This window comes from Mauremys reevesii, unplaced genomic scaffold (assembly GCF_016161935.1).
Source record: "Mauremys reevesii isolate NIE-2019 unplaced genomic scaffold, ASM1616193v1 Contig13, whole genome shotgun sequence".
Classification (NCBI taxonomy): domain Eukaryota; kingdom Metazoa; phylum Chordata; order Testudines; family Geoemydidae; genus Mauremys; species Mauremys reevesii.
The window spans coordinates 20711-41711 of NW_024100749.1; the positions used below are offsets into that span (position 1 = coordinate 20711).

The 21001-nt window shown below is 49.7% G+C and overlaps 1 protein-coding gene across 1 annotated transcript; it reads left to right on the forward strand.

Moving 5' to 3' along the window:
• The first annotated feature begins 10782 nt into the window (after positions 1–10782).
• Positions 10783–18301, forward strand: LOC120392977 (zinc finger and SCAN domain-containing protein 20-like). The gene is made up of 5 exons (XM_039517628.1): positions 10783–10857; positions 12763–12802; positions 14538–14645; positions 15230–15820; positions 16469–18301. The coding sequence occupies exons 1-5, from the start codon at positions 10783–10785 to the stop codon at positions 16876–16878; spliced, it is 1224 nt and encodes a 407-aa protein (XP_039373562.1). The 3' UTR covers positions 16879–18301.
• Positions 18302–21001: the final 2700 nt, after the last annotated feature.

Consider the following 21001-nt stretch of genomic DNA (forward strand, 5'->3'; position numbering starts at 1 on the left):
CCCCAAGAGCACCTCTAGTCAGTGCTTCCTTCCCACAATCGGCAACTTCCCTTTCTGGTTCCAGGAAGCTGCTCCCCAGGCTCTCCCCAGGCCCCCAATCCCCTCCTGCAGCTGAAATGGACAAATGGCCAGAGAGCCTGGCAGACGGGAGTTCTCTGTTTATCCTGGACCTTGTATGGGTGTAGGAGCCCTGGTGCTGGCTGCCCCCTGCAGAGTGCCAGGACTTTGCTAGAAGTAGTGATGCTGGCAAGGGAACAGGAGTAGTAGCCAGGCCACGAACAGGCACCAGAGTGAGCCAGGGTCTAAAGGGAGCGGAGGCCAGGTGGAGAGGAGGCGGCAGTTGCAGTCAGCAGGTGCAATTCTCACCCTCTTCCCAATGCTCCTCCTCCATTTTGCCCCTTTTCATTTTCTTTGATGGAGTTTCCAGCTCAGTATCTGCCCCAAATTTGTTTTTCCTTTTTTCTGTGCATCGGGTGCAGAGACCTCTCCCCGCCAATGCTGCTGCTGTTCAAAGCATTCTGGGAATCATGACATTGGCACCAAGAGCTGCAAATGGCCCAGACCGAGGACTTCATCTCCCCAGTCTCCTCCCCACCGCTCCTGGATGTCACTTCTGTTGGCTTAAAATAATGGATGTGGGCAGTGCTGAGCTACCTAATTTTTAACAACCGGTTCCCTCCTCCCTCCAAAATTTTAACAACGGGTTCCCTCCTTCCCCCCCCCTCCGGGGGGGGGGTCGTGCCCCATCCAACCCCTCATGTTCCTTGACACACACACTCCGAGACCCCTGACCCATCCCCCCCTTCCCTGTCCCCTGACTGCCCCTTGCCGCCCCACCCAACCCCTCCTCTCATTCTCAATGGCCCCCCAGAACCCCTACCCCATACAACTACCCCTTCTCTCTGTCCCTGAGTGCCCCCACCACCTCATCCAACCCTGCTCTTTCCTGACTGCTCCCCGGGACCCTTGCCCCCATTCAATCCCCCTGTTCCCTGCCCTCTGACTGCCCTGACCCCTATCCACCCCACAACCCACCCTCCCTGCCCCCTTACCACACTGCTTGGGGACCGGGTCCACTCTGCCAGGACCACGACCGGCGCCAAGGCCCAACTCCCGAGCCCGGCCGACCAGAGCAGGCACCGCTCGGCGGCAGCCGGCCCGACTCCCGGGCGGCACCGCCCAGCCGCTCGGCCCGACTCCCGGGCGGCACCGGGCCCAGCCGCCGGCCCGACTCCCGGCCGGCACCGCCCAGCCGCCGCCCGACTCCCGGCCGGCACGGGCCCAGCCGCTCGGCCCGACTCCCGGGCCGGCACGGGCCCAGCCGCCGGCGGCAGCCGCCGCCCGACTCCCGGGCCGGCACCGGGGTCCAGCCGCTCGGCCCGACTCCCCGGGCCGGCGCTGGGCTGGAGGGAGCCGCGGTCTGGGACTGGGAGCTGCTGAGCCAGCCGCACCTCCCCTCCCCCTCCGCGCCCCAGCTTACCTGCCTCCATGCAGCTTGTTCAGGCTTCCCGCGAACATCTGATTCGCGGGAAGCAGGGGAGGGGGAGAAGAAGGGGGCGGAGGAGGAGAGGAGCGGGAAGTGAGTTTGGGCCGGAACTTTTGTTAAATTTAGCAGCCCTTAACAACCGGTTCTAAAATGGCTGCTAAATTTAACAACGGGTTCGCGCGAACACGTGCGAACCGGCTGCAGCTCACCCCTGGATGTGGGGAAGAGGAAATGAATACAGCCATGAAGAAAAGCAGCAGAAACTCTCTGGGAAGGACAGCATAATAAAATAACTCTTGGGTCTGTTCCCCCTAAACTGGGGGTGAGGCTGATCCTCCTGGCAATGAGACCCCAGATAGAATATCACTCTGTTTATATAAGAACATAAGAAAGGACGTACTGGGTCAGACCAAAGGTCCATCTAGCCCAGTATCTGTCTACCGACAGTGGCCAATGCCAGGTGCCCCAGAGGGAGTGAACCTAACAGGCAACGATCAAGTGATCTCTCTCCTGCCATCCATCTCCATCCTCTGACGAACAGAGGTTAGGGACACCATTCTTACCCATCCTGGCTAATAGCCATTTATGGACTTAGCCACCATGAATTTATCCAGTCCCCTTTTAAACATTGTTATAGTCCTAGCCTTCACAACCTCCTCAGGTAAGGAGTTCCACAAGTTGACTGTGCGCTGCGTGAAGAAGAACTTCCTTTTATTTGTTTTAAACCTGCTGCCTATTAATTTCATTTGGTGACCCCTAGTTTTTGTATTATGGGAATAAGTAAATAACTTTTCCTTATCCACTTTCTCAACATCACTCATGATTGTATATACCTCTATCATATCCCCCCTTAGTCTTCTCTTTTCCAAGCTGAAGAGTCCTAGCCTCTTTAATCTTTCCTTGTATGGGACCCTCTCTAAACCCCTAATCATTTTAGTTGCCCTTTTCTGAACCTTTTCTAGTGCTAGAATATCTTTTTTGAGGTGAGGAGACCACATCTGTACACAGTATTCGAGATGTGGGCGTACCATGGATTTATATAAGGGCAATGATATATTCTCAGTCTTATTTTCTATCCCCTTTTTAATGATTCCTAACATCCTGTTTGCTTTTTTGACCGCCTCTGCACACTGCGTGGACATCTTCAGAGAACTATCCACAATGACGCCAAGATATTTTTCCTGACTCGTTGTAGCTAAATTAGCTCCCATCATGTTGTATGTATAGTTGGGGTTATTTTTTCCAATGTGCATTACTTTACAGTTATCCACATTAAATTTCATTTGCCATTTTGTTGCCCAATCACTTAGTTTTGTGAGATCTTTTTGAAGTTCTTCACAATCTGCTTTGGTCTTAACTATCTTGAGTAGTTTAGTATTATCTGCAAACTTAGCCACCTCACTGTTTACCCCTTTCTCCAGATCATTTATGAATAAATTGAATAGGATTGGTACGAGGACTGACCCTTGGGGAACACCACTAGTTACCCCTCTCCATTCTGAGAATTTACCATTAATTCCTACCCTTTTTTCCTTTCCTTTAACCAGTTCTCAATCCATGAAAGAACCTTCCCTTTTATCCCATGACAGCTTAGTTTACGTAAGAGCCTTTGGTGAGGGACCTTGTCAAAGGCTTTCTGGAAATCTAAGTACACTATGTCCACCGGATCCCCCTTGTCCACATGTTTGTTGACCCCTTCAAAGAACTCTAATAGATTAGACACGATTTCCCTTTACAGAAACCATGTTGACTATTGCTCAAGAGTTTACCTCTTGGACCAGCTCCTGCGCTCCACTCAGGATTAAATCTAGAGTTGCCTCTCCCCTTGTGGGTTCCCGTACCAGCTGCTCCATGAAGCAGTCATTTAAAGTATCGAGAAATTTTCTCTGCATTTCGTCCTGAAGTGAAGTGTTCCCAGTCAATATGGGGATAATTGAAATCCCCCACTATTATTGGGTTCTTAATTTTGATAGCCTCTCTAATTTCCCTTAGCATTTCATCATCACTATTACTGTCCTGGTCAGGTGGTCGATAATAGATCCCTAATGTTATATTTTTACTAGAGCATGAAATTTCTATCCATAGAGACTCTATGGAACATGTGGATTCGCTTAAGATTTTTACTTCATTTGAATCTACACTTTCTTTCACATATAGTGCCACTCCTCCCCCTGCACGACCTGTTCTGTCCTTCCGATATAACAGAGGCTGATATTTACCCTTCATACCAGGACCATCATACGATAACTCTGAATACAATCTTTGCTCTTTCACACTCACTGCACCAGCTGCAGCACAAAAGGGGCCATTCACCTGCTGATTAAAGTCATTAGGAGGTAAAATCACTGAGCACAGATGGACCCAGACACTCAGATGAGACAATTTATTGCTTAGGATATAAGTTGAAAGACTTGACTAAAAAGGCAACTTCTGGACTGACTAACTGCCAGGGAGCCTATAACTACTGAGGCGTTTCTAGCACATTCAGGCAGTACAGTTCCTAATGAGCTCTCCCATCTCCCTTGGGCCTGTGGTTAAGCAGAGTCTGTGCTCTGTTCAGGAGGAATTGTGCTGTATCGACCTGAGCACAGGATGAAGGATCCCCTGGGTGCTAGTTCCTGCTCTGCCCCTCTGGGTGAAACCCCCTCACAGCCTGGGGAGCCAGTGCAACCCTCATCCTAACTTAACCCCGAACCTGGAAGCAGCCTGTGCCCCATGGAAGGGGAATCCAGCACCACCAAGTGATGCAGAAGGGCTGTATTCAGCCTTCTAATGCTGGAGTCCTATGTCCTGGTCTCAGGATGGGGGTGGATTTCACTTTCCTAACCCCCGCCCCTTTGCTTTATCTGTAGAGAGTCAATTTCACTCTGGGTGACTGACCAAGTCACTTAGGGATTGATCCAAACCCCTTTGAAGTGATTGGGAATCTTTCCACTGATTTCAAAGGGGAACAGATCAGTTCATTAACTATGTCCTTTATTAAATCTCCAGAGACCCACCAATCACTGTCTCCCTTCCAATGAGCCATAAATATCTCAAGGACTCAGCTGCAGCCCCAGTACTGGGGACATCTGTTTTCCATTGCCCATGATAACACTCTTAAAACAAGATGGGTGAAAAGTATGACACTTCCAGGTATAAGGCACCTCCCCACTACCTGCCTCTATCATGAAATGGGCTGCAAAATCCACAGCCTCTGGCAACCCAAGCCCAGTCATCTGGGTTCCCACAAACAAAGATTTTTTTAAAGAACTCCAAAAACAAGAAAGAAAAACAAAATAAACGCAAACCACACTGAACTACAAAGTTCCCCTCCATAGTTCTGCTACAGGATTTGAATCATGTCTGTGCACATCCCCCCTGAATGCCCCCCACTTCAGCTATGGGAATATCTGTGTGTGGACCAGCTGCCACTTTGCCAGTGGGTTAGACAAGTATTTGCTAGTCAGCAGTAGAACATTTGTCATAAGGACTCCCAGCTCCAGTATAGTCTAGCAGCTAGTGACAGGAGAACCAAAACACACATATCTGATGCTTTCAGACTAAAGACAGTGGAGCTGACTAGCTAAGACCTGGGGCTTCCCTGTTGGAGACCATGATCCTACTCCCCATTTTGATTTCAAAGCAGCAGCCGATGAAGTGGGTATTCACCCACGAAAGCTCATGCTCCCAAACGTCTGTTAGTCTATAAGGTGCTACAGAATTCTTTGCTGCTTTTACAGTTCCAGACTAACACGGCTACCCCTCTGATAGTTTGATTTCAGTGATCTTACACAACTTCTTTTTAACTTATTTGTAAAACGGGCAGCAAAGACATACATGCAATATTTGATTGCCTTCTAGGGCTGGGAACACACTGGCTTGGTCAGCAAAAAGGGCTGGGACGTGCCTGCAAATACAAACAGCACTTAGTAAAGGTGAGCTTTATAGTCATGGCCTCTTGGCTTTAGCTTGTTTCCCTTTACCCCAACCCACGGATTTTTTGCTTCGCTGGCAGAGGGGGCTTGTGGGAGCCATGGCCACCCCCAAAATTTGCCTTATTGGCCTCCCCCATAGCCACCCCTCCAAACCTGCCACCCCACCGCTCTGACGCTGCTGGCCTGGGGCAGATCCCGACCATCATCCCAGGCTGATATGGGAAGGATCCAAGACACTCCCACTCACGTGACCCAGGCCTAGCATAACAAAGGAAGGGGGGGGGGTAACCTGGTCTGACCTCCAATCACAGCCCCCTTTGCTCTTCGCGTTGGGCCAATCATCGATCAGGGACGAACGCACCTTTAAACATCCTCCTCGGGCGGAAGCCCCCTCCCACCCGTCTGGGCTGGCTGAAGTGTAATAAAGAGAAGGCGGGGCGTTCCCTGGAATACCAATCAGAGAGCAGGGAAGTGTGATAGGCAGGTGAGAGCGCCAATCAGACAGCGGAGAGAGGCTCAGTGTATTTCTTTGGATGAGCTGGCCCCACGGAGTCTTCGGAATGGTTGGCTCAGGGATGCCCCGCCTCCTGCCAGGCCTGCTCCGGCCCGGGCTTTGGGGTGAGTCGCGGCCGCTGGGTCCTGGCGAGATCCCCGAGCCCCGGGGGGCGGCTGGTGCTGGGAGCCCGGAGCCCTGGCTGCAGCCGGGAGAGGGGAATCTCCAGCAGGGCCCTTCCCGCTGCTCCCCCCCAGGAGCCTCTCCCAGGGCAGAGCCCCCAGCCCGGCCCGGCCCCTGCCCCGGGGGCCCCGCTCGGAGGGAAGGTGAGAGAGACCCGCCCCCCCCGGCACCCCCGGGCTGCAGGGGGAGGTTTGGCCCCGGGCTGCTCCCCGCGGAGCTGGCTGCGAGTCCCTGTGTTGTGTATCTAGGGAAGATGGCCCCCAAGTCCCATTGTGTGCAGGGCGGGGGGGAGCGACCCGTGGGGTGTGGGTGAGGGGAACAGGGAGGCGGGGGCAGGATGTGGGCAGGGGGCGGTGGTTGCACTGAAGGGAGGATGGGGGCGATTCGGGGGGCGGAGCGGAACGAGGCTGGAATGGAGGGAAGATGTGAGGGGGGTCACTGCGAGGGGAAGGGGGGATGTGGGGAAGCTGGAGGGAGACTCAGAGCAAGAGGAGGCTGGGGCGGGGACACAAGGCAGCTCCCCTGCCCCATGGGGTAGGAGAGATTGACGAGCTGCTTCACCCAGCAGCCAGTGGGTTTCCCCCGCGGCCCCCCCCCTCCACCCGTGGTCAAACAAACCGAGGGGTTGGTGGGCAGGAGACTTCCTAGAAGGGCTGAAAATTTACAAGGTAAATATCCACATCAACCCTCTTATCTCCCCCCCCCCCCACTCCACACTCTGTTTCCAGTTTAAAGACAATCTCATTATTGGTTGGGGGGTGTCTGACTCCTGAGTTGACAGGACCGAACAGGGGCTGGTCTGATTTCTGCACAGGATTCAGTATCAAACCAGAGTCACTGCGAGCCGCAAGGGGTGTAACTGGGGTTTGGTTCACTGACAGTTGGTGTGTTCAGTTCCTGGTTCAATACACCCCAAAATGGTTTGGTTACTAGGCAGTGCCCCAGAAGGGGGGCCCCGGCAGCTTGCTTCAGTGGGGAACTGAATTTGGGGCCTGGGTAGCGTGACCAGATGTCCCGATTTTATAGGGACAGTCGTGATTTTTGGGTCTTTTTCTTAAATAGGCTTCTATTACTCCCCACCCCCGTCCTGATTTTTCACACTTGCTGTCTGGTCACCCTAGGCCTGGGGCCTGTGTCAGGTGGGGCAATTGGAGGAAGGAGCTGCACCAGGGGGTGAGAGAAGTCCTGTCTACGAGGAACAAGAGTTGAACAGCCTTTCTCCTTGGGCCTGAAGAGTTATTGTTAACTTCTGGGACCAGGGAGCCCCCACTTCTCTCATCTCCCTCCCTGCTCCTGTTGGCTGCCCCCTTCTCTTCTTCTACTGAGGCATGCCATTCTGGTAGCGATCACATGCCAGTGTGTTGTTTTGTTTTTATAATGAAAGGAAGATCAGCATAGCTTTTCTTTCATTTTTGTCAATTATTGAGCTGAAAAATTGCTGAAACTTTATTTTAACTGGCAACCATTTTCCCCATCCCTCCCCCCCCCCCCCGGTTCGATTCAGATTCACTGAGTAAGAGGAAAAATGAGGGTTTAAGTCTGGTTCCAGTTCAGTTAAAAATATCAGTTCAAACTGGTTCTGTTCTGGTGCGAGTCCAGGTGGGCAAATGACATCTGCAGCTGCTGAACTGTCCATGGGGGCTGCCAGGACAACCCCGACTCAGGGAGGCTCAGTCATAAGAGGGTGGAGGGGGGAAAGCTGGTTATTGTTAAGGGCTTGTCTACACTTGCACTTTACAACGCTGCAACTTTCTCGCTCATGGGTGTGAAAAATCACCACCCCAAGCGCCGCAGATTTTAGCGCTGTGACATGCCAGTACAGACAGTGCACCAGCGCTGGGAGCTACGCCCCTTGTGGATAGTCTATTCCGCGACTAACCAAGCCACGTTAAAGCACTGCCGCAGCAGCTCTTTAACGTTGCCAGTGAAGACATACCCTAAGGCAGAGGAAGCTGGTGTCTGTGTCTACACTGCCGCTTTCAGTGCTAAAACTTTTCATTCAGGGGTGTGAAAAAACACCCCCACGAGCGACAAAAGTTTTAGCGCTGAAAAGCGCCAGTATAGACTGTGCTTTATCGCCAGGAGCCGCACTCCTGGCAATAAAGCTACCACCGCTTGTTAGGGGTGGGGTTTTTTTTAATCGCCGGAACAGCTCTCCCCGGTGATAAAGCAAATCTATACTGCCCACGTCACAGCACTGCTGCGCTGTAACATGGGTAGTGTGGACATACCCTTTCTCTGCTCATGATATTAGAGCCCTAGAGTTAGTTGAGCTTCCTGGATCAGATGCTTCCAGGGATTTCCCTACACTCCCTCCCACTGCCCCCAACTCTCCCATCACCCACTTAAGTGGTCAAACCAACCAAGATGACCAACATACCAAGAATATATCAACATGTCACCTGAAGGGTCAAGTGGCGTTTCAACATCCAAACAGCCTGAAGCACAAATACAGCTACCTAATGAAGAAACAGTGTCTCCACAACCTAAATTCCGATGTTTGTCGGTCACCGTCAAAGCCAGTTTTAGACGTACTTGATGAGGCTGTTAAGAATGTGGAGACACAATGTGGTTCATGCGAACAAACAAGGCTGCCACTCCATACTTCCTGTTTAAGCAAGAGATAACACACACTACAAGCTGGAGGCCAGTGTTAAGTGCATTGTCAGGTGTTAACCCTGAAATTGGACACTGGTTCCAAAACAAGACTGTCAGATGCTCGCTGTCTTTCTGCTAGAAACTCAACTGACTGGTTAGAAGCATGCAGTGCAACAGTGAAAGACTCTCATTGGAAAAAATGAACTCTTTCATCACCTTAAAACATTTGCATACGTGGCTGATGAATGCACCCGTGCAAATGGGTATTAAGTCATTGTTTACATTATCAGGTTAGTGGTAGCCCAGTAGATACATTTCTAGATGTTCAGGTTATAGAAGACACATTGGCTGCATCTGTGACAACTCACATCTTAGAAGAGTTAAATGCTTGTCAATTGGACCCCAAACTGATGCCTGCTTGTGCATTTGATGGAGCTGCAAACTTCCCTGGAAGACATGGTGGAGTACGAGCTTTGCTCAGAGAAAAGTGTATCCCTAAGCTTTTCTATACACACTGCAGAGGCCATCTTATCTTCAGTACCCAGAAAGATAATGGAGCAAATAATTAAGGAATCAATTTGAAAACAACTAGGAGATAATAAATAAGTAACAACGTGGATTTTTCAAGAACAAAGCATGTCAAACCAACCTAATAGCTTTTTTTAAACAGGATAACAAGCCCTGTGGATAGGGGGAAAGTGGTAGTTGGTATATCTTGACTTTAGTAAGGCTTTTGTTATGACCTTCTCATAAACAAACTAGGGAAATACAACTGAGATGGAACTTCTATAGGGTGGGTGCATAACTGGTTGGATAATTGTTCCCAGAGAGTAGTTATCAGTGGTTCACAGTCAAGCTGGAAGGGTATATCGAGCAGGGTTCCACAGGGATTGCTCCTGGGTCTGGTTTTGTTCGAACATAATCAGTGATATAGATAAGGGCATAGAGAGTGCACTTATAAAGTTTGCAGACCATACCAAGCTGGGTGCAGTTGCAAGTGCTTTGGAGGATAGGATTAAAATTCAAAATGATCTGGAAAATTTGGAGAAATGGTCTGAAGTAAATAGGATGAAATTCAATAAGGATCAATGCAAAGTACTCCATTTGTGAAGGAATAATCAATTGCACACATACAAAATGGGAAATGACTGCTTAGGAAGGAGTACTGTGGAAAGTGATCTGGGGTTCATAGGGGATCACAAGCTAAGTATGAGTCAACAGTGTAACACTATTGCAAAAAAAGCAAATATTCTGGGATGTATAAGCACAAGTATTGTAAGCAAGACAGAAGACATTCTTCTGCTCTATTTTGTACTGATATGGCCTCAGCTGGAGTATTGTGTCCAGTTCTGGGCACCACATTTCAGGAAAAATGTAGACAAATTGGAGAAAGTTCAGAGAGAGGCAAAAAAATGATTAAAGGTCTAGAAAACATGACCTGTGAAGGAAGATTGAAAAACCTGGGTTTGTTTAGTCTGGAAAAGAGAAGACTGAGAGGGGACATAACAGTTTTCAAGTACATAAAAGGTTGTTAAAGGAGGCGGGTGACAAAAATGTTGTTCTTAACCTCTGAGGATAATATAAAAAACAATGGGCTGAAATTGCAGCAAGGGAAGTTTTAGGTTGCACATAAGGAAAACTTCCTAACTGCTGGGGTAGTTAAGCTCTGGAATAAATTGCCTAGAGAGGTTGTAGAATCACCTTCACTGGAGGTTTTGAAGAGGAGGTTAGACAAACAACTGTCAGGAATAGTCTAGATAATACTCTAGTCCTGCCTTGAATGCAGGGGACTGGACTAGATGACCTCTTGAGGTTCCTTCCAGACCAGTGATTCTACGATCTACTCAACTAGCACTAGTGCGAGCTGCAGAATCTTCAAAAGACATTTTAAAAGCCATAAATTTAATGTCTTTGTTATACTCTTTTTCAACAAGAGTCCAAAAATACTGAACGTCTTGAAATAACTAGAAGATGCTCCGGGACTGAAGCTCAGATTAGTCCAACCTGGGAAATCCCACTGGTTTTCTCATGAGTGATCCTTGGCTGTTGTCTTAAAATTACTTCAACCATTATTACTGGCTTTGGAAAGCATCTACCACAATGGGATGGATCTAAGTAGCGAGGCGGGTGGACTACTTTTGCTGCTACGTTCAGAGAAGACAATCACCGTTCTCTCTCTTGTAAGTCTACTGTTAAAACCACTTGGGTCATTAAACAATGTCATCCAGGCATCTGCTACAACAGCAGTAGATCTTTGTCCAGCAATAGAAGCTATACTAGGATCAGTCAGAGAGATCCATTGAAAATGTACTGAAAGAAGCAAAGACTTCAGTCCAGAAGTTGACTAATGAAGGCACTTATGTTGAATCCTTAAGTGAAGAGGAGTAGTAGTATTTGTTAAGCCAGCTGAAAAAGTGCACAGACTTGATTCTTACAAATCTACAACAGAGACTTCTGGATTCCACTCAACCTTTTACAGATGCCTATCTTATAAAACACTGACAGTTGAGTGGAGTGAGGCACTACCAGAAATGGGGCTGAGATGCGATCAGGACAGAATAGAGAATTTGAACACAGAATGGAATGTCATATGACGAATGAATGAAGATTTCACTTCAACTTCTTTTTTTATCATCACTAGTGGCTTGACCTGATCTTTGTGTTATGTTTCTTGGGATGAAAGAAGTATTAATCTTTTGCTACTCCCTGTCACAACAGCTACAGATGAGGGTTCTTTTTCATCATAGAATAGAATTTTATGTTCTGAAGCAGTCGCCTTCTGCCTGATCATGTGAATAAACTAATGAGCATATCACTTGAAGGCCTGGAAGATCCGTCCACACAAGAAGCCACCAAAGATGAACGCATTGCATTCAAGAAGTTAATTAACAGACTTGTGCACAATTATAGCAAGAAACGAAGAAGGATGTAGATGTTGTGCTTCATAGAAGGCTTGAGTAGCCAATTTTTATTTGTTTGATTTTTACAACATGAGTTAAATCTAATAAAATGAAAAATATGTTTCACGATCAGTCCACCTTTGCCCTCACAGTCTCACCCCTTGGCCTTCATCCTTCCTGTAAACTTGAATACCCCCCAAATTTCAATTCCTGGGGAAAATACTAGATGCTGCTGCCTCCTTCCTTGTGATCTGGGAGCCTAGACTGAGCAGCTGCTCCCCCACCCCAGCAGGGGTCTGTGTCAGGGAGCGACTGTCATTTTATAGCTCCCTCTGTGCCCAGCCCAGGTGCGGACTTTCCGCAGTGCCTGGAACTAGCACCCTGGGGCAGTCCTGGGCTCTGCCAACATCGGCGCCGGAGCCTGCAGGTGAGGAGAGAGATCTGGGGGAAAGGGCTGGGTCCGGGCAGGAAAGTGACTCTCTGCTGGTGGGTTTGTACTGGAAGGGAAGAGGCTCCCTATATGTCTGTGGCTCCCAGAGCTGCTGCCCTCAGACCCGTGCCCACTCTCAGATAGGAGAGCCAATGCCCATGGGAACGGGACAGTCCCCAGTTCTCCCAGGCAGAGGGAAGGAGACTGGAAGGTGAATGGTGAGACCAAAAGGAGCAGCAGGAGCAAGAAGTGGGGAGGGAGTTTCCCAGCCCTGCCTGGATCCATTCCCTGCATCCCCCTGGGCAGACTGACTCTCTTGGGCACAAGGAGAAGAGCTGACAGAGGAGAAGCCAGGTTTTGCCCCGGCCAAGTCCCCACGGTGTTGGGGGTACGCTGCTGCCTTTGGGGCCAATGTTGGGGGGAACCTCCCAAAGTGGCTCCTTTGATTCTGCTCTTTTCTAGCATTTGTCTTAGAGACTCTGTCCATGGTGGGGGGGAAGGGGGGTTAAAAGTCTCCTGGTGGGTTCAGTGCTGGTGGGAGGGGCCGGGTCTGTGTTGTAATAAAGTGACAGAGGGTTTTTTAGGCTAAGTGTTTCTCCAGCATGGCAGAATCCAGAGCGTCTGTCTCCAGGGAAAGAGCCTGGGGGGAATCAGGGTGTGAAATGGACTCAAACCTCTTCTGCAACCTCCCCTCTCGCCCTGACAGGCTGAGGAATCACGTCCACGTTTCGCTTCTAATCGTCCCATCCTCCTAGGAAACAGGGAAGGGAAGTGGCTGTGGTGGAGCCAGCTCAGGTAGGGGATTTTCAGGAAGCTGCAGGGGGGTTGTTGTGGAGGGGGAGGGGCAGGAAATACACAGTGGGAGGCAGGGAGGGGACACGCTGTGATAAAGTGCTGGGACATGTTCAGCTTGGGCCTGATTTTCAGAACAGGCCCATTGGCAGGGAGTGAACATTTCCCCCATTTCTGAAAGAGGAAACACTGTGGTTACTATATTTCAAGTTCCCAAATGGGGGTGGAGGGAGTTCTGTTTTTACTGTACAGTTTCTTTCCACTTTGAATATCTAACATTTATAAATAACAAGCGTAATGGCCTCAAAAATAAATGTAAATCAAATTTAAATGTACCTCTTTGCATGCAGTCAGTCCTTTCCTACTGCGTGTCTTCCTGTTGTGCCCATGCATGTGTCTCTGTAGAGTGTACCTTTCTCAGCAGTGGTTGATTGCTCAGCAAGTAGCCATGAATGTCTTTGCCAGATGTGTGCCTGAAGTTGAGCTGCACAAGCAGGATCCCTTTCAACAACTCAGTAGTCAATATCATGCCACCCTTATTTTTGGACTGCTGCTGGTTGCGGCACTGCTTTCAGGGCTGGGTGCCCTGCCAGCAGTCGCTGCTGTCCACTAACTCTGAAGGCAGTGCCACTGCCAGCAGCAGCACAGAAGTAAGGATGAGAAAACCAGTGAACACACATGCCGCTGTTAGCGTACGCCAGGAATAGCAGTTCGTCCAGATTCAGTGCTGGAAACAGGATGAGCAAGGAAAAATCACGGATATTTGTTCATATTTCAAAAATCTGCCCGGATGGAGATCAGAGGTCCAAAAAAGAGGTCATGTCTGGGAAAACCCAGGCGTATGGTAACCCTAGGAAACACCCCCATGGACAGGGCTGGGAAAACTGACCAGATTCTCAGTGCTGAAGCCTGAACCCACTAGTCAGAGGCTACCATGAAATATGAAGGTCTTGGGATTCCTGTCCTTGTCCTCTGCTTGGGACAGGATTAGTTGGCAGGCACTGAGTGGGGAAACTGATGTTGTTTCAGGGTTCGGTGACCTTCAAGGAGGTGGCTGTGTAATTCAGTAAGGGGCAGAGGGCTCTGCTGGAGTCTGGGCAGAGAGCCCTTTACAGGGACATCATGCAGGAGAATTATGAAACTGTGACCTTGCTGGGTAAGGGATTCCTGTACCCTCAGCTATTAGAAGCCGTGGGGTCTGCGTGTCTGAATCTGGTCAGGTTCTTCCTTGCTCAGTTGGATTTGGGGAGAATGGGTCGCATAGTCCACAGCTCCAGTGTAAGAGACACTTTCATCTCCAGCTCCCCTTGAAGGGAACAGGGGAGTCAAACCTAATGGACAGGCTAATTCATCTCCATCTCCCCAGCTTTCAAGGGGCCAGAAGCAGCGTATTGTCCTGCCTGTATTATTTCTCCTTCACACACCATTCACCTTCCTTCCTGGGACTAGCTCCATCCATGGGAAGGGCTCTCGATGCTGCAGGCTTGGAAATAGGTAGAAGTTTAACATCTTAGCTGTGTGTGTGTGTCAGCAAGTCCCCCAGAGTTGCACCTAGCCTGAGAACTCCTAGTGAGGGTGTGACAACACCCCCTGCCCCCAGATATCTGCTGCTCCCAAGGAGTCGGAGTTACCACAGTCCCATGTAGGGTCAGGTTAATCTCAGGGAATGTTCCTTGTGACAGATACTCTACTAAGACTCCACGCGGCCTGATCTTGCCTGATTTTATCCCCTGCACAGGATTCCCCGTTCCCAAACCTGACCTGATCACTGAGTTGGAACGAGGGGAAGAACCGTGGGATCTCCAGGCCTCCAAGGAAAGGGAGATCCTGAGAGGCACCCAAACAGGTGAGGAGTCCGTGCAACTGACAGGGAAACCATCTGGTGAGTGAAGGAAAAAGCCTCGACTCCCAGAAATGTGCTGTGAGCAAGAGCCCCCAGTTCTGCCCCGTCCCACCCAGGTCACGGCTGCAGTCGGCAGGTTTTGTGGCATCAGGGCAAATATCAGTCATGGCTTCCCACCCATCCCGTTAGCTGTCAGGAGTTTCCTCCCTGACTTTACTTCCCTACGAGTGTTTGGATGGGATGTGGAGGTAGAACCCAGTTTCTGAGGCTTTGCATATGCTACAGAGTTAGGTCGACATAAGCTTCCTCACTACGGAGATGTCTACAATACAGTGTTCTTCCCGCTGCTTTAACTCACCCACTACGCCAGCCTAATAAATCCACCTCACCAAGAGGCATAGCACTTAGGGTGACACAGTGTCAGTGTAAACACTGCATTGCTTATGTCAACTTCAGTGGCCTCCAGGAGGTGTCCCACAGTGACTTCTCTGGTCACCATTTTGAACTCCGCTGCTTGGCAGCCAGGTATGTACCCCTCCCCTTTTAAAGCCTGGGAATTTTTGAAATTGCTCTTCCTGTTTGCTCAGCGTGGAGAGCTCACCTAGCAACTTCCCAGCTCAGCATGCCTGCTCCACGCGGCAGACGGGCTCCTGCCTGGAGCACGCCGGAGGTGGTGGATCTCCTGGGCCTGTGGGGACAGGGGGACGTGCAGGCACAGCTCCGAAACAGCCGTCGGAACTTCGACGTGTACAGCCAGATTGCTCGGGGCATGGAGGAGAAGGGCTATGACAGGGACCCGCAGCAGTGCCGCGTGAAAATCAAGGAGCTGCGGCAGGCGTACCAGAAGGCAAAGGAGGCAAATAGCCGCTCCGGTGCGGAGCCGCAGACGTGCCGCTTCTACAAGGAGCTGCACGCCATCCTCGACAGCGACTCCAGCTCCACCGCCAAGCATCCTGTGGATACTTTGGGGGACCTGGAGTCACAGGCCACCGGGGTGAGCCCTGAGATCGAGGTGATGATCAAGGAAGAGGAGGACGAGGAAGAGGAGGAGTATGGGGGACAGGCGACAGGGGGATCTGGTGGCGTGGCGAGCCAGGACTTCTTTTTGACTCCTGAGCAGTCTAGCCAGTCCCAGCAGTCCAGCCCCGGTGAGCCTGATGCAGGGGAGGGAACCTCTGGTAAGTACTCAGTTTACTTCAATACTGCAGAGACACATCTGCTCAGGTACAGCTTTTTTTCATAGGCTAGAAGAGGAAGTGAAATAACCCATACGGGTACAGTTGCTATCTGCTTCTCATTCCCCTGTACAACTAGGCAGAGGGGGGCCCTGCAGAATAGTTTTTGTTCACACCAGGATGTTCTGTGAATCCTCCATAGAGATCTCTAGGAAACTTTCCTGGGAGGTACTCTGCAATCCTCTGCCGAAGGTTTCTTGGGAGGGCTGCCTTGTTTCTTTCCCTATGGGAGGACGCTTTGCCACACCAACTCAGAAATTACTTCATCAGGCACCATTGCAGTGTGCAGGCTAGCAGCATACCGACCCGGTCTGCAGCCAGGAGCTGTTCCCTCAGGAGTGAGAGATCAGCTACCATCACCACCGCCTGTGGAAATGGGGCCAGTCTGCCGTACGATAGCCCTATCCGCTGGTACTGATGCCCCAGTGCTACCCCCTCCTTATTGTCCCAACTCCCACCTCACCCCCGGCCATACTCGCCATGGGTGGGGCTGCCACCCCCAAGGGGAAGTGAGCATGTTGTGCATGTAACTTGTTTCGATCAAGGGGAGTAAATCACTGGCAATGGTACCTCTGTCCATTGTTTCTTTAGCAGCTGCAAATGCGGCCTTGAGGGCCTCTCCGCCCACCCCAGAGGAGCGGCTGGGCCAGGTGAGGAGGAGGAAGAAGAGGACAAGGGAAGACATGTTTCAGGAGGTCCTGCGAGCCTCCCGCGCTTCGGAGCGCGAGCAGCGGGCTTGGAGGATAATGATCAATGACAAAATGCAGCGGGATAGCGAGGACAGGAGGAACGGGCAGCAAGAGATGATCACGTTGCTCCGGGAGCAGACAGACATGCTGCGGTCTCTGATCGAACTTCAGGCCGAACACATCCGTGCTCGCCTCCCCCTGCAGCCCATAGAGAACTGCATTCCAGGACCTCCCTATACTGGCCTCCACATATCTTCTGGGCCTGCAGCAGTACCCCAGGCACTCCACCCCACGGAAGATTACACACAATGACAGTTGCACGTACACCCAGCTGTGAGAGCCTCTTGGGTGTATGTGCTTGTGAATTCCCTCTTCCTTACCCTTCAAAGATACTTTCCCCTGTATGTATGAAGTTTTTACTTTAGCATTACCTAGGTATGTTTGCATAGGTGTGGAATAAACATGTAAATTCAGTTTTCATAAGTATCTTTATTAGTCTCCAGGCAGGGGTGCCTGAACAGGGTGGGGCCATGGATTTGGCAAATAGCTATAGGTGTATAAAGGCCTATTATTAAGGGTCAAAGTTGGACTGTGGATAGATTCTTGTTCCACCCATTTAATTCAAAGGGGGGAACACATCAGTATCCAAGGGCAGAAATTGTTACTAGGATACTGATTTAAAAAGTAGCGACTCCTGTGTACCAGTCCACATGACGGTCAAATGACATGAAAACATCTAGGGACTCAGGCTGACGAACATGAAGGGCCCTTTTACACAGCTTTGACTGTGTAAAGTGAGCCCTTACAATGGGCATAACCATCAATTCCTCGCAAATCAAGGCCCCTTTATGCCGATTGAGTTGCATAAAAAAGGCCTTCGTTTAAATGAGACTCGGGCTCCGTATTTTTTAAAAAATAAACTTGTTTTTTATAGAAGAGTCCAGACATGAATTCATTTATCTCTTGGTTTTGCATTTACAAACCTCTAAAAGCAGAGAAAGCCTTTAAAACAACAACAAAAAAAACCCTGTACCAAAAATATAATTTGGGCTCAGGTTCTTCAGTCCCAGAATGGAGCCTGGAGCAAATATCTGTGCCTAAAAGGTAAGATCCTAATGGCTGAGATGTATAAAATAGAACTGGTACAGAGCCGTTAACTATAGCAGCAGTGGTCTGCAATGGAGCTGAAACAGTACATATATCCATAAACTCACCCTTTCAAAATACGCAAAGTGAGATATATAAAAATAGCTATTGCACTAGTTTTAAGTATGAATTTAATTGTTACAGAGGTTGGAATTCTTGCAGCCTAACATGTTGTATATAAAAACATACTAAAAACTTTCAAGCTGTTTGTAGCTTATTTTAGTATAAGAGTGTGAAAGAAAACAATGCTTAGTACCCATGAGCTCTCCATCTTAACGTTATAATTTGTCTTTCCGATAACAGATATACACCCCCCCACACACACGTATTAAGAAAAAAAATCAGGAATAATTACTGTGAAATACCTGTTAAAACTGGTATCACTACTGAAAATGTCATTTTATACAGCAATACAAATTTAAAATAAAATACGGGTGAATAATTATAGTACTCACCATCAGTGGCAGGTCCTCTGCTGGACTAGGGACTTGGAGTGAGTACAGTCAACGCAAGAAGGTCCTGATTGTCCCCCACCCAGCTCCCTTCTCCTAAACCTCCTAATCACCCTCCCACCCGGCTCCCCTCCCCAGCCCCCTTGATCATCTCTCATCTCCCCTTCCCTGATCCTCCCCTAGCCCCCTCGATCACCCCTCATCTCCCCTTCTCTGATTTCGCCCCCCCCAATAACCCCCACCAGGTCCCTTCTTCTAGCCCCCCTGCCCAGCCCAGAGAGGCTCCCGTCTCCCACTCACTGAGTCCGGATACCAGCATCTGCTTGTTCACCCTCATGGCCCACTCACTCCATCCTTGTTCTCCTGCTGGAGCTGGTGGGGCTTCAGCGAACAAGCAGCCCCCCAGGGACACACTGCACCCCGGAACCTGGCCCAGCTGGGGTGGCCCTGTGCTGGGGAGTGTGCATGGCTCCAGCCCCAGCTCATCTTCAGCCCATTTCACCTTTGCACTGGGAGGGGTAGCTATGGGGAGGGGGGGGCTAAGGGAACTTTTGGGGTGGCTATAGCCCCCCAGTGCTGCCCCTGATCACAAAATTTATCATTAATAAAACCCCATACCCCCAGCCCTAGAAATCAAAGAAGTATCAGACACTTTCTTCCCCAGTTTACAAGGTAATCGGGAAGCTGTGCAAGGTCACTTCAGGTGGAACTGGGAAGAGAACCCAGGTCTCCAATGTGGAAAGCCCAGGCACTAGCCACTCATTTCTACTGCCTTTTGAGATGAAAGTATGAAATATGTACAATCTGGTTACATGCCACTACCCAGCACTGCACAATGGAGCCAGGAAGAGAGCACTAGAGTTGTGATCTCTAATCTAATCTGTCTAGTAAGCATTTGTGGACTTGCTGGCACAGTGTGTGTCAAGTCCCACTCTGGTGTTTGGCCTCCGAAACAATGGCAATTCATCCTGAAGTTCAAGTGGTGGGGACGTGTGCTGGGGACTGGAGAGGCGGGGCTACAAACCCTGCCGCTGTGGGAGTGGGGATTGAGTGGTTCTACTTGATTTATATTTTAGTTTTCTTCTTTAATAGTTCAATTCACATGATAGTTAAAACTATTATAATCTGTTGATTGTGGGGCGATGTGCCATAAAATCCTGCTGTTCCAAACTGCGAATATCTGCCACGCGCTGACAGGTTTGAAAATTGAGAAGTAAAGTGACCCAACCAGCTCTCTCCTCTTGAACAATTCCTGATGTGCATGTTTCTATAAAGCACATGACCCAGAGTGCAGGCTCGATAGCCTAGATCTTACCGTAATATGTTGCTATCATAATGACATACACAGAGGTCCTCATTGGTATTGGGATTTCTCCCCCCCCCCCCAAATTGCTTATGTCAACCCATGTCTGCCTTCAAAAATCACAGCTGGAAAATTAAAGAGAGATGAAACATATAAAACGTGTCTTGTTTATTTACCTTAAGTAAATGTCAGGTTAAAAGGAGCTGAGAGGGAACTTTCATAACCAGAACACATGGTAAAAATATCCACGAATTTGAAGAAGTGTTGTTCTGGAAGGTACCAAAGTGGAAGTACTGGCCCTGAACTATGGGGTTGAATTAATGTTACAGTCTCTCACTTTCAGAAATATTTTATAGATCTTGATCTCATGTTCTCTCGCCTCCCTTTTCTTTAATTTCACCTAGTTTTACACATTTTCTCTAGCACTCCTTTTCCATCTGTTTATTTCTCTGTGTCTCCCCAACCCTTCTCTATTCCCTATCACAGATCATTCCACTCCAGGTTCCCAGTTCTCTCCCTTGAGTTTATCCCTTCCTCTCTTGCTGCCTGCCCCAGAGCATTTCCCTTCTCAGGACGATTTTGCTTTCACTCTTCAGTTGAGTTTCCTGCCATTTTCTCCAGGCTTCTGTCTTTACACTGGTTTTATTTCATTTTTTCTCTTTTATTCTTTCATTTCTTTCCCCTGTTCTGGTTAAACCTGCCCTGTACTTGACTCTCCACACCTTCATCCAGCTGACATCACCACACCCTCTAACCGCTTCCCACTATAGCATCCCTTCCCGCATGACTTGTAGGTCAGACTCTCAAGTTTCTGGGTCTCCATCTGCCAGGCTCCCTGCTCCTGGGGAGCCTCCAGCTTCCCCCCCAAAACCCCAAATCCTAATTAATTAATTCTGTGTCTCTGCCACCCCCACATCTGCCTGTCCCTAGCCCAGCTGTTAATTCTACTCCTCAACCCCCACATCACTTCTGTCCCCAGCCTCTCCCTCAGCTCTGCCCCTGCAGCCCCACATCTGCCCCTCTCGGCCCCTCTGCTCCTCCTGCAGCACCAGGGATGGGAGGGGGAGGGGGGGAAGAACCCCTGGGGCTGCAGGGAAGGGGAGGAGCTTTCAGGGGCCATAGAGATGAGCTATCGGGGTTGGGTAGACAGGAGACCTCCAGGTCATAGAGACTAGGATGACTGTGGCTAGAGAAGCCCATTTTTCCATTCCCAGAGGGCTCTTCCCCCCCCCCGTCAGTGACACTGACCAAGGATTCCCAGAGTCCTCCTGTATCGTAGAGGACAGCAGCACACAGGCTGCACAATCCCTGGGGCAGTGATGAAATTGGCTTCTCTACCTCACCTAATGCTCTCTATGGTTTGACACCAGAGACTGCACAGAGTTGAGATCGGGTGCAACTTCCTGGGTTGCAGAGACTTCATGATAGAAAGTCCACAGGAGCAAATCATAGAGACTACATAGAGCTAGAAGGGCTGATTTCAGGCTCCCCAGTGTGATATTCCTCTCCCTCTCTCTCCCCCCACCCCTGGGTC

What these genes read in the sequence shown, in the direction of transcription:
- LOC120392977 (XM_039517628.1), top strand. Translation starts at nt 10,783, where the DNA reads ATGGATCTAAGTAGCGAGGCGGGTGGACTACTTTTGCTGCTACGTTCA. An exon ending in CAATCACCGTTCTCTCTCTT is followed by an intron (nt 10,858 to 12,762) that starts GTAAGTCTACTG and finishes CCATCCTCCTAG; the next exon opens with GAAACAGGGAAGGGAAGTGG. An exon ending in TGCAGGGGAGGGAACCTCTG is followed by an intron (nt 15,821 to 16,468) that starts GTAAGTACTCAG and finishes TTGTTTCTTTAG; the next exon opens with CAGCTGCAAATGCGGCCTTG.